Source organism: Bombina bombina, chromosome 6, assembly GCF_027579735.1.
Source record: "Bombina bombina isolate aBomBom1 chromosome 6, aBomBom1.pri, whole genome shotgun sequence".
NCBI classification, from domain to species: domain Eukaryota; kingdom Metazoa; phylum Chordata; class Amphibia; order Anura; family Bombinatoridae; genus Bombina; species Bombina bombina.
Window position 1 is genome coordinate 205,831,073 of NC_069504.1, and position 13,382 is coordinate 205,844,454.

At 43.9% G+C, this 13,382-nt stretch overlaps 1 protein-coding gene across 1 annotated transcript in view; it reads left to right on the forward strand.

Annotated features, from left to right (window-relative positions):
* PNPLA8 (patatin like phospholipase domain containing 8) overlaps window positions 1-13,382 on the forward strand; it is a 132,823-nt gene that overhangs the window by 105,447 nt on the left and 13,994 nt on the right. Inside the window, exon 8 of the mRNA XM_053719201.1 lies at window positions 11,334-11,528. Coding sequence (XP_053575176.1) covers window positions 11,334-11,528 — 195 coding nt within the window. The remainder of the gene's footprint in view (window positions 1-11,333; window positions 11,529-13,382) is intronic.

Genomic DNA, 13,382 nt, shown 5'->3' on the forward strand with positions numbered 1-13,382 from the left:
AATGTACTGTGTTACAGATGTTTTCCCGAGGGATTACCACCTAGCTGGACTAACTTATATCAAAGGGTCTCAGTGAGGTTCCTTTTGTATCTTAGGAATCAAGGGTTAATATCTCCTGATGGGGGTTATTGAACAGGGGGGTTTTCTTCTTAAATGGAAAGAGTCCACAGCTGCATTAATTACTTTTGGGAAATAAGAAATGGCCACCAGGAGGAAGCAAAAACACCCCAGCCAAAGGCTTAACTACTCCTCCCACTCCCCTCATCCCCCAGTCATGCTTTGCCTTTCGTCCCAGGAGGTTGGCAGAGACGTGTCAGAATTTTTAAATATTTGTTTTTTGTCTTTTACGGAGGGTAGTACTCTTCGGCATGGGACAGGAGTTTTAAGTCCTGTCAGCCTCTCAGTGAGGGCTTGGATGAAAGTTAGAGGCCGGAGATGCAGGGAGAGTCTTTCTGCGAAACCATCCCAACTCATATTAACAGCACCTCAAGCAGTCGGAGTTGCCGAACTTTGCTCCGCTGCCTGCTTTCTTCTCTCAAGTCCATGGCGGAGGCGATGCCACTATTCGTCACACGGCATAAATTCCAGTAATGTGAATGTTTTCCCGAGAGGTTACCACACTTTTGCGGGTCTAACTATATGACATAAGGGTCTCAGTGAGTCTCTGTTATTATCTTGGAATCGAGGATTAATATCTCCTGAGGGGGGTTATTGAACAGGGGGGGGGGGTTATAATCATGTTTGTTTTGTGATTCAACATGTTTATGTGTGATGTTTATGGGCTCGTGGTTGGAACCGTAAAGCCTTTGGAAGTGACACAGCCTTTTGGTTGGGTGCGCTTTTTTGGACTGTTCGGTTCACCTTGTGATCGGGCATGGTTATGTTCCGTTCCCCATTTCTGCATTCCTTACCGTGTGGTGAAGGAGATATTCTAGTCCGCAGGGTCTGGTCATAGGAGGTGGTGAGTGCCCCAGCCATTGTGGGTGTCAGGTGGCGTTTTTGTTTTCATACTTTAGTCCATATTGATATTTCCTCTATCCAGTTATGGAGGATTCTGATGCTGAGACTGTGCTAGTTTCAGATTCAGTTACAGAGGATTCTGATTCATAGACTATTTTGATTTCAGATTCTGTGTCTGGTGAGGAATCCGGATTTGCCTCGTTGACACATGTCGACAAGTTTTTGTTCTGTATGCCATTTCAGAGCGCCTTGTTCCTCGGTGCCCGGGGAATCAAGGGACTTCTGAACCATCCGCCTCTGGCGGTCCTGTTCTCCGAGAGGCATGTTCCCTACCAATTAATACTTCTACACATGCGGGTAACCCAGTTTCTGATACCACCATGCAGGGTGGCGTGTCTCCCCCCCCCCCCGGAGGTTGAAGCATGTTTTTGCTTCCACATAATGTTGGCGATTGTTTGTCTGCAGAGTCCAGACATTTGTTTAACAATGTGCTCATGCCCTATTGTCCCGGGCCTTCCTCCTTGGGGAGGACCTCTACAGTTCCGCGCGGGTGTAACTGTCCCTGAGTGTTGTGTCTTTCGTTACAGGATTGTGTGCCTTCGCGTATTGCTCAGACATGTTTTTCAGTTATTGGATGACCCTATCGTTACCAGATAGCTAATGTGTATCTCCAGCGCCAAAGTAGCAACCACTCAGGCCCCTCCGGAAAAAGCGAGATCTCCCAACCAGATCTCAAAATTATGTGAATCAATATGCGGAGGGGGGGGGGGGCGCTAAAAGATCCTCCAATTGGAGGGTCTAAAAGCTAAAAAGTGGGATCCAAAGGTTAAAAGAGGGCGGGTGGTGGGATTATAGGAAAAAATAAAAGATCAATGTAAACTTCTCATAGATCTCATAAAACACTAAAATATCCAATATTAAAAAATATATTAAATTTAGAAATATTAGAATTATTAAAAATATACTTAAGAGATTATGCAAAGGAAGCATAAATTGTTATCCACAGGTATATAGAAATTCAATATATACGGCACTAATGGAATATAAAATGGATGAAATAACTAAGAACCCTTAAAAGTAATACCTAATTTAATAAACACAAGTCCATAAAAACAAATCTGACAAATTGTCTAAAAAATGAATGTCCCGGATAAAGTCTTAAAATTAAAAGTTAAGTCCAGATGGGTCCCATGTAATCCAGTATGTTTGGTGTCCTAATATGTCCAATTGGGATAACTCTGGGGTTGGGGTGAAAAAATAAAAGATGAAATGATGAAAAAATAATGAAAAAATAATGAAAAGTTAAAAATAAAAAACAAAATAAAAATAAAGAATAAAAATGTGCGTGTGTGAAAAAATATGTGAAAATATGTGAAAAATGTGTGAAAACTAAAAAATGTGATAAAAACGTGTAAAAAGTATGTGAAATTGTGTTAAAATGTGTAAAAAGTGTTATAAAAATGTGTAACTGTGTAAAAAAAAAAAAAAAGAGAATAATGGCCAAAAAACAGGTGTACACCTGGTGTTATGATTTGAAAATTCTACTGGGTAATTCCACCCCTGTAGTGGAGTTATTTACTGATAGTTACAGTCTATTCCTAAAAAAGTGTATTTCCAAAAGTTAGTAGATAATCCTTTTAGTACTTATCCAAAGGATTAGAGAGGAAAAAGTCCTAAGCCTTATTTCCAAATGGATAATCAAATGAAAACCTCTTCTTAGGGAGATTCCCAAGTTCAATCCGCAAGTGAATCCAAAGCCCTAAAACAAGATAAAAAATATAGTGCAATAAAGCTAAAACCAGGTGGATAGATAAGTATTAGGCTTACCAATATAATCTGAGCCGTGATATCAGAAATTTGTCTACGCGTTTCAGTCCTCTCCTGGGACCTTTCTCAAGACTGATCGCGTATTGCTCAGACATGTTTTTCAGTTATTGGATGACCCTATCGTTACCAGATACAGGGATTTTCAGTCTGCTAATTCGAATGGTGCACCTCATTACACATGTGGGGATGAAGTAATCTCCTGATTGTCATTTGTTTGAGATGTTTCCCAGTTTTTGAAAGATAGGGCTCCGTTTGGCTGCGGGTAGGCCTGTGTCTTTTTGGGCGTTAACCTCCGGGTTGCCTTATATTTTATTTATATCCGATGGGATGTCTTTTATTTGTTTTTTTTTTTTTATGTAGCTTGCTGGTTAGGCCCCTAGGTGCAGGCTGGTCCTGTTGGGTTCGTTCGGTCTTGCGGCTGTTCAGACACGTGGCGTTGTTCTGCTCGGCTGGTTCGGTAGAAGCGCTGAATGCTCAGGTTATCATTGGGGTTTTTTTCATGTTCAACTAAGCATTCAAAAGGACCTGTGGGTCCATGAGGCGGGAAGGTTTGTTCCAGTCCTTATAGCCTTCAGTGATAGATGGCCGGGCAGGGGAGTTTCCCGTTGCGTCACTCTATCTGACATCTGATTTCATCAGAACCTAGAGCCTCCCCCATGTGGTGGAGGGTTGGAGGGCTTAACGCCCCTTACCGCAGTTGAGCGGTTTGGCCTTCATTTCTTAGGCCTCTGGATTTGTCCTTTTGGGCTTGGTCCAACAGCTTGTACCGGATAGCTGTCTAGCATGCGGAAGGTTTGCAATTTGAAACCAGTTGCAGCTCTTCACACCTTGCAGGTGTACGCTTAAGCTGTTTATAGTGTATCTAGATGCTGCTCTTACTCTTTGACGTGTACGGTCTGTCTGAGTTATAATAGACCTTTGGGTCTTCTTCCATTGTCTCCGGGTGAGTTAGATCTCCTTTTAGGGATCTTTGTTTCCGGGTGATGGTTGTTCCCTGCGGGGACTTTGTTTAGCTCTGGGTTTTCCGGAGCTGGGTAGGCATAGTTCCTTTTTCTTCCTTGTGTCCTCTGCTTGGTTGTCCTGAGGCTTTGAGAAGTATCTTCTGGACTCTAGATAGGGGTGGTTCCTTCCTTTGGTCGGGGCTTTCGAGTTCTTCTCGCTATCCAGATTCTCTGGATGTGCATCCATATCCCTTGTGTCTGGATTTTTGGCCAGTTGGGGTGTTTAGTTCTAGGGTAAGGTTTGCCTGAACTATTAGGTGCCCAGACCTGTTTTTCTTCCTGAGATTTCCGGTTGCTGAAGCTTCGCTTGGCCTTTTTCCTGACCCAGTTTTGGGTGGATTTGGAATCTTGGATCTCTGTTTGGGGTGTTCCACGGTTGTGGGAACTTGGGCTATGTCCTTACTCCATCTACCTGACCTGGTCATGGTTGGCCAGGTTTTCTGAGTATTTTTTACTCTTTGCCACAATAGTAGCCCATGTCATCTAGTGATAACTGTGTGGCTTGCACCTCAAGCGTTGTTGGTTCATACCCAGCTGCTGGCGCTGGATGTCCAATTTCTGGTGCGCCTTAGGGTTGCATTCCCCTGTTCAGCTTGTCAATGTTCCTGTGGATTCCCTGCTCTGCAGGCGAATGGGTTGGCAGAGCCTCTGCTTGGCATGCTACTTGTAGGGGGGTCCTTTTCTAGGACATCTGTGTTGGGAATTTATCTTCCCATTAGCCGGTGGTTTCGGGCCTTAAGGAGTTGTTGCCCTTCCGGCATCATCCCTTTTCTTTAGGGGATATTGTCCTCCCTATGGAGATGGAGTCCTTGCTTGGGGCTTCTCCTGGATGGGAGGCGGAAAGGTGGGATTGGTTCCCCCTGGGGTCTTGCTGGCTTCAAGTCAGACTTGTTGGGCCTTTATTTTGATAGATCCTTAGTTCTGTGGCCTTGTTGGCTGTTTTCATTGTCGGGTTGTACTTGTACTTTGTGGGATGGCTGTGCTATCATTACACTCATTCCTGTACCTGTTTCAGGATTTTTTTGTTCCCCTGTCTTGGATCCCTGAGGCTGGGTTGGTACAGCTGGGTGTGGGTCTGCAGGTCAGGATAACCGAGCGGTCTAAGGTGCTGCGTTCGGGTCGCAGTCTCCTCTGGATGTGTGGGCTCATTAAGTCTATCCTGTTAGCTCAGTCTGCTAAGGTATAGATTTTCCTTTAAACTTGCTCCATTGATTTCAGAAGAGTGTTTACTCTTCCTTCGCGTTTTGAGGGTATACTCTCCTTCTCAGGGGGCCTCGATTGAGGTTTTGTGTTCCCCTTTTTAGGGATTCGTGTGTAGGTCTGGTGACTTAGGTTGCCTGGAGCATGCCCTCTGTCTGACGGATGCTTTTGCCGTCTGTTTCTTGCTTGACTGCTTCTTCTTCCTCGCAAGTACCCTCTGTGTCGTCCTGTTATGGATTGTTATGTGTTCTCAAACTTGGGGTTTTTCACCTGGGTGTATTACACACTTTTTTATGGTCGAATGCCTTGGTATTTTATGGTCGGACACTGGGAGGACTTTGCCTTTTCAGTTGCATTCCGTGCTTGCAGGAGGTTGGAGAGACATCTGTTCTGTCTCTGTGCCCGGTCTTATCCCGGGTTTCGCTTGGTATAGGCGTGGCCTCCTTTCCCTGTTTGGGTCCCTTTGGGTCTCTGTGAGCTGGGCTCACTCTTGGAGGTGTTCTTTTTTGTATTAGGGGACCTTTCGGTTTCCTCGGTTCTCCTTTGCCTTGTTCCCTTGGGGGTTTTGGCTGGTGTCCCCTTCATTTGTGGGGGGTGGTGAGTGGTGGGGGACCATCTATTGGGCGACGGTATCTCCTGGAGGACTGTTGGCTCAGTCGAGTCCGTTTGCAGTCTCTGGTTTGGCTTCTGGACTAACTGCGAGTCAGTGTCATTGGGGCTTTTCCTCTTTTAATTTTCTCGGCTTTGGACGAAGCAGGGTTTTTTCATTGGGTAGAGGTTCAGGCCTGGTGCCCTCAGTATGGGCCGCCTATTGTACCCTCCCATCTTGGCATTCAGTGTCCTCTATAGCTTGGGTATTGTTTTCCCAAAAGTAATGAATGCAGCTGTGGACTCTTTCCATTTAAGAAGAAAAACATAAATTATGTTTACCTGATGATAATTTCCTTTTCTTTTGATGGAAAGAGTCAACAGCTCCCCACCCAAACTTTTATGTGGGGCATCCTTATATTCTTCTGGCACCTTTCACCTTGATATTTCTTCTACTGTTCCTCGGCAGAATGAGGGATGAGAGGAGTGGGAGGAGTATTTAAGCCTTTGGCTGGGGTGTCTTTGCCTCCTGGTGGCCAGGTTCTTATTTTCCAAAAGTAATGAATACACCTGTGGACTCTTTCCATCAGAAGAAAAGGAAATTATTAGGTAAGCATAATTTATGTTTTTAATCATGTTTGTTATATGATTCAACCTGCTTATATGTAGTGTATTTTGGCTCATGGATTGTGGAACATAACGGCTTTTGAAAAGTGACGCGGCCTTGTGGTTGGGCGTGCTTTTTTTTTTTTACTATACGGTTCTCCTGGTTACTGGGCGTGGTTACGTTCCATATCCTCATTCCTGACCTTGTGGCGACGGAGAAATTCTGGTCTGCTGGTGTCGGGTTCATAGGAGGTGGTCAGTGCCCCAGCCATTGTGGGTGTCAGGTGCCGTTTAGATTTTTTTGGTCCAATCTTTGTATTCAATATCCTAGTTATGGGGGAGTCTGATATTGTGGAGACGGACGTCTCTGTTTCAGTTTCTACTCCTTGTGCATAATGCGTATTGCCCCGGATGATACTAGCCTATCAGTTATGTTTTGAATGCCGTATTAGAGTGCTCAATTCCTTGGGATCGGGGAATCAAGGGGCCGCTGAACCATCTGCCTCTGGGGCTTCTGTCCTCTGAGTGGCGAGTTCCCTTCGACCATCGCTTACTACGCATGCAGGTAACCCAGACTTTGCTCATCCTTCTCTGGAAAGGGGCTTGTTCCCGCCGGGGGTTTCGGCACGATTTTGCATGTCCCTAATTTTGTTGCTGGCGCATCTGCAACTTCCAGAAGTTGGCTTAAGATATTGTTTGTGTTCCGTTATCCAGGGCTCTTCAGGCATGGGATGGCATGTTCAGCTCTCTGAGGGAATGACTGGGACTGAGACTTCAGGGGGTCACCCTTCGGGCCGGAGTCGACTTTTGCTTCGGCAGGGGTTTGCTGTGCTTTTCGGTATAGAATGGCGCGCCTTCGTGTTTTATTGAGGCACGCTTTGGCGTTTTTGGAAGATCCCATCTTTAATGGATCTGAGAATTTTCAGTCTGTTTCTTCGAATAGCTTACAGAATTAGACATGAGGGGATGAAGTAATCTTCTTGTAGTCTTGTTTATTCAGTATCCCTTTCTAGTCCTGAGCTTGGTAGCACAGGGTCCCTGTTGGGCCAGTCCTGCGGGTGCCCCTGTTCTTCTTAGGCGATAAGGGTTGCCTTATTTTTTATTTTTATCTGGTTAGGATTGTTTTTCTTTGGTTTAAAGCTCATGTTGGTTTTATATTTCCTTCGGGAATTTTATCTGGAATCGATACTCACTATTGTTTGATCGAATTGTTACTTCTAAGGAAGTTTGTTTAGGATGTGTTTTAGTCCTCGGTTTGTCTACTGTTATTTCTCCCTCTCTAGGGGGGATTCTATGCAGCCTTGACAGTGAGGGCCCTTGGTTTCAGGCTGGTCCTGATTGGGTTCAGATCCTTCCGTCTTGAGGCCTAATCAGACATGTGGTGCCGGTTTTGCCTGGCTGGTTAGGTTAGGGCGCTGAGTGCTTCACATTATTATTTGTGTTATTTCTTGTTTTTCTTTAACAAGTTTCAGCTAAGCATTCTGAGAGGACCTGAGGGTCCATGAGGCATGGGGAATTGGTTCAGTCCTTTTTAGCTTTTCATGTTGGTTGACTGGGACTAGGAGTTCTACTGCGACACACTCATTGATTCAGTTTTTCTTTCGAGTTTTGGAGTGTCTCCTTCCCCGCGTGGGTTGGAGGTTGGGAGAACTTATGACCTCCTTGCTGCTGATTCCTGGCGGCCTTGCCTTCAGGGGCTCTTTGGAATTTTCCCTTTTTGTCTTGTTCCTTTCAAGGGTCTCTTCCTTCGGGTCGAGACTTCTGGACTTTGTCTGTTTCTACTTGATGTTTTTTGCTGTCTAATTTAGGAAGTGAAGGCCGTGTGGCTTTTTCCTACTTCCGGGAGTTAGTCGTCTCCATATCTGGGATGATCGGCTGTGTTGTCTCTTTCTCCAAGCTTTGCTTAGGGGTTTTTTCTCTTGGGTTTGAGATGCTTTGCATTCTTCTTCCTTGGGTGTGATTCTCTATTATGTATCCTGAGAGGACTATGGAGACTAGCCTTTGTTCTACTCTCTACCTTCGGGTGACTCTGTCCTTTTTTTTCCCTTGGTCTTGAATTTCCTGCGAGTTGTCCTTGACGCCCTTGTGTTCTAGAGTTTTGCACGACTGTCGCGCCCTAGCTCTTTTTTGGAGGGTGGACTCCTGCTAGGGGTGTCTCTTCCCTTGGGCTGGCAATTACGAGTCTTGTTCCCGTTATCCGGTTTAGTCCGGTCATCTTCCTCTGTGAGGTCTGATTCCTTCAGACGAGGTATTTTGTGTTCCCTGGGGTGTTGTTTGTTTTTAAGTGATTCTGGGGCCCTGGCCCAGGGGTCTTGTCTTGTTAGGAATGTTTGGAGACTTATGGTCCTGCGAACTGGTTCAGGGCGACCCAGTTTTTCCCGGGAACTCAGGCTTTGGCCTAGCTCGTTGAGCCTGCAAGCAGCTGAGCCAGGATTGCATTCCCCTTCAGGTGCTGGCATGTTCCTTAGGGCCTGTTTTGTCCTTGGAAAGTGTCCCGCAATGGTTTAATTATAGGCTTTGTGGGCTCGTAAGCTGATAGTTGAGAGTTCATTTCCAGCTATGGCTACATGTCTTCACAGTGCATGTCCTTTCACTTTGTGGTGGTTCTGTGATACAATAGTTTGCACATGAACTTTTACGAAGTGTGTTCGGGGAGTTTTTGTCTCTGTTGGATCAACAGTGGTGTCTGGATGAATTTAATTCGGTCCGTGGTTTGAGTAGACTGACTTTCTTGTCTTGTGGGCATGTGCGCTGTCCTTTATCTGTGCTCTCCCTTTTGAGGGAGTAGTTTGTCTTCCTTAAGAGGGGGGGTTTTCCTCGGGAGGGTTGTTGTCCTACCCTGTGTGCAGGAGTTTGGAACAGGTGCTAGGGGATAGCGGTCTGCTGTTCTGGGGCTTGTTCTGTTCCAACTAGTCTCCATATCGGGTCTGTTATAGAGAGTTGTGCCAGGCCTTCTCAGGGAGCTACTACACTTTTCTCTGTTCAGGTCCGAGGGTGTTCTCCTTGGGAGTACCTATATTGGAAGAGCGGATTGGGCTTGCACCCGAGCTCCGTTGGGGTGGGTGAGTTCCTCCCATTCTTCACATTCCCTGGGGGCTTGTGGTTGGGGTTCCCTGTCTTTCAGACTTGCCTGTTGCTTAGGCTGGTCTGTGATCTGTTTCTCTGCTGCTTCGTCCTCGGGTCTTCGAGGTACAGTGAGCCTCCTTGTGGGCTCTGTGTCTTCTCCACGTTCAGGTTCTGTGGGAAGGACTGGCAGCTTTTGGATAACCGTGGTGTGTCCGCTGCTTAGTGGATGTTTAGCAGTCTGACGGTTTGGAACCTATTTTCAGCTGCTCTTTCCTTGCCCTACAAGTTTGCAACTTTCAGAGTCATCTTTGGATGACTGTAGCGTGCAGTGTTTTGACTCAGGTTTTACCTAATCGTGCTGCACGTGGTTTCGGTTCTGAAGATTTTATCTGAGCGACCTTTGTGACTCTAAGGACTTTCGTCTTCAATTGTCTTCTGGGGTGTGGTTGCACTGTGTTTGGGAGAAGATCTCTTCTATGTTTCAGATTCCCGGTCCTACCCCATGGTTTCTGTACTATCTGGGGTCTGGGCGTTTTCTCTCACCTTGTTTCTTCAAGACCGATGGGTCACTGTGAGCTTGACCCGGTTCTCGAGTTTTTTGCTTTGTATTTTTTATTTGAGACTCGTACCCTATTTAGGGTTTTTCTGGAGTCCTTGATGGATGTTCATCCGTGTCTTTTCCTTTTGTGGGAGATTACAGTAGTCTGATCCCTTTCTCTAGTAAGGGGTGTGTTGTTTGGGACCGACTGCTTGGCGACGGTGTCTCCTGGAGGCTTGTTGGCTCAGTCGTGTCTAGTTTCTGCGGTCTCTAGCTGACCCACAGCTAGACCACAAGCCTTGCTAGAGACCGCAGGAACTAGACACGACTGAGCCAACAAGCCTCCAGGAGACACCGTCGCCAGCCAGTCGTCCCAAACAACACACCCCTTACTAGATAGATCCTTCTTTTTGGGTCCTTGTGTTCTAGAGCGTTTGTCTCACTGGGTGTTGCTTTCTAAGTGTTGAGTGGGAAAAGTTTCCTTTGGATTTTCCTGGTCTTGGTTTCCCTTTTTGGGGGGCAGATGCGGTTCTCACCTTTAGCCGGGTACCTTCTTGGGTGTTGTGTCCCGTGGGGCAGATGCTTCGGAGGTTGTTTGGACCTGAGTGGTCTCTAGTTTGGCTTTGCCGGTGGTGTGACTGATGTGCAGTTACCTGGGCTCGAGTTTTTCTCTGCGTCATTTGTACTATTTTTTTTTGGGTGTCGAGTAATTCAGGCTGTGGTGCTTTTCAAAGGGGCCGCCTTTTGTACCCACCCGTTATTTGCATTCAGTGTCCTCTAGCTTGGGTATTGTTTTCCCAAAATTAATGAATGCAGCTGTGGACTCTTCCCTTTTAAGAAGAAAAACGTAAATTATTCTTACCTGATAATTTCATTTTCTTATGAAGGGAAGAGTCCACAGCTCCCGCCCGTGTTTTTATCTCTATGTGGCGACATTAAAATTTTTGTTCTTCTGGCACCTTTTTTTACCCTGATATTTTTCCTACTGATCCTTGTTCTCTTGGCAGAATGACTGGGGGATAAGGGAAGTGGGGGAGGTATTTAAGCCTTTGCCTCCTCCTGGTGGCACGGTTCTGAATTCCCAAAAGTAATGAATGCAGCTTTGGACTCTTCCTTTCAGAAGAAAATGAAATTATCGGGTAAGCATAATTTGTTATACTCCATCAATTAACTCCACTAAAAACAGGATTTCATTCAGTTATTTTTCTTGATCGTTTTTTTTTTCTTCATATTTTTCATACACCCTCCTTGATAGTTTTTTTTTCTGGATTGGCATGGCTTTTATAGACATGGATTTTAATTACTCAGCTAAATATATATATATATATATATAATGGTCAAGAGAAGCAAGAAATAATTTCTTAATACTAAATGATTTATAGAAACTACATAATTTAGAAGGGTTGTCCAGCCAGAGTAAGGTTGTAAGTTTGTTTTATACACATTGCTAACCTATTGCACATTTTAAGATACAGGACATAATATAATTTCTAAAATATATGTGTAAAACTCTAATTAGATATATTTATTTTGTTTTATCTTAATAGGTTGCAGCAGTGAGCACCATTGTTAATAGAGGACTACCTTTAAAAGCATTTGTGTTCAGAAACTATAATCATTTTCCAGGCGTTAAAATGCCCTACCTAGGGGGCTGTCAGTACAATCTATGGCAGGCAATTAGAGCGTCTTCTGCTGCGCCAGGCTACTTCCAGGAGTATGTACTGGGAAATGACCTACATCAAGTAAGTTTTTACATTTCTTGCTTACCACTGTATGATTATTATTATTGTTTACTGCATGGGGGATTATTGTTTGTATTTTCTGCACAGAAAGAGATAAATATTGATCGTGATGAGTAAGCAGGGCAATACATTCATTATAAAAATATTTTCCATTTTTTAAAGAGTTGACTGAAATGCTTTTGTTTCTTGTGAAATCAAAATAGCTCATTACATAAATGAGCTTGCTGTTCCTCATACTTTTATAGTATACACAAATATCACTGACAAAAATATAAACTCCAGGTTGCTTGTCAATAGATTGGCTAATCATTGTAGGTTGGATTGAGTTTCATGTGGTGCCTGTTGTCCTGACAGCTGGCATTATGACATTAATGAGGTCTTTCTCTTGGTCTAAAACAGAGTTCCATTAGTGGAATATTCTGATTATAAGTGTTTTGACTTTTTGCTCTGAAGCTCAATTTTTTAGCCTAGGGGTAAGCAAACTATTGCATGAGGACCAAATCAGGCCCACCACCTGCTGAATGCTAAGGGTGTGTGTGTATATATATATATATATATATATATATATATATTCATTGCTTGAAAACAAAAATCAAAAGCAGAATAATATTTTGTAACGTGGAATTTTATGTGATATATATATTTTTTTCCTGTGGATGCTTTTGTGCTAGAAAGGCAAAGTTGAATAGTGGTGACAGAGGCCATATGTGGTTCTTTGCTAAGCACACTACAATATTTACAGCTTAAAGGATTACTTTCTGTTATAATTTTTAAGCTAAACAACTAGATATTAAAGTTAATAAACATTAATTAAAACCTACTGACCTATATTTTCTCCAAAACGAAGTTTCATAACGTTCTAAAAGTTATATCTTTTATTCACTGACGATGTCATGTTATCCTGCCCACTATTTTCAGCACTGTGTGTTCAAAATACTTAAACCAATAACTTTGTGTTTAAAGCGCCATTTTGAAACCTAGGTATTGTAAACGGATTAGTACAGAGCAAAGGATACCCACGGAGTGGGTTTGGAAAACAATTAAATATGCAGACAAGATTTCTGATATATGGTAGAGATATGTTAATGAAATGCTATTGATAAAAAGCGTATTTGGGGTAGTTAGTTAGTAACAGGCATAGAAAATATTTACTTACAGTGGCCCTTTAAAGGAGAGCAACAATCAGAGTTTCATTATAGCCGGATTTCTTCACAAAAATAAAACATGAAAACAAAACTGCAACCAGAGTAATTTTTTTCATGTGGCTCATTTGTCTGTAGAAATGTTTCTCTCTCTTGTTAGAGAAGTACCTACATAATATAATTTTGCCTCTTGGCCTGCAAAGCCATGTTTTCTTATCTTTACAGAATCAATGGTTAATATTCCTGGAAGGGGGTTTATTGAACTGTGGGGGGGGTTATACATGATATTGTTTATTGTGTCATTGCTGCGTTTTGTGCGAGATGAGGCTCTGGCAATGTGTGGAACTTTCAGGTTACTTGCGGAAACTTTGTGCGGCCATTTTTTGGCGCATTTTTCCCTAGTGCAGGGGCAGTCCTGCCAGGCATTCCATGTGACTGGGTGTGGCTATCTATCCTTCCCGTTGATCTGTGGCGCAGGAAACGTAGCGGTTTCTGTAGTCCAGGTCCTAGGAGGTGGTGAGTGCCCCGGCCATTGGTGGTATAAAGGTGCCTTTTTTTTAATAAATAAAGTTAGTCTAACCAAGCGCGCAAGCGATGGAGGACTCTGACTTGTTGGAAGGCTATCCTTCCTTAATAAAGTCTCATTCCTGTGTTTATTGTGAGGAGGTTCTGGTAGATAAGCCTGCTCAACTATGTTCCACATGCCTTGATA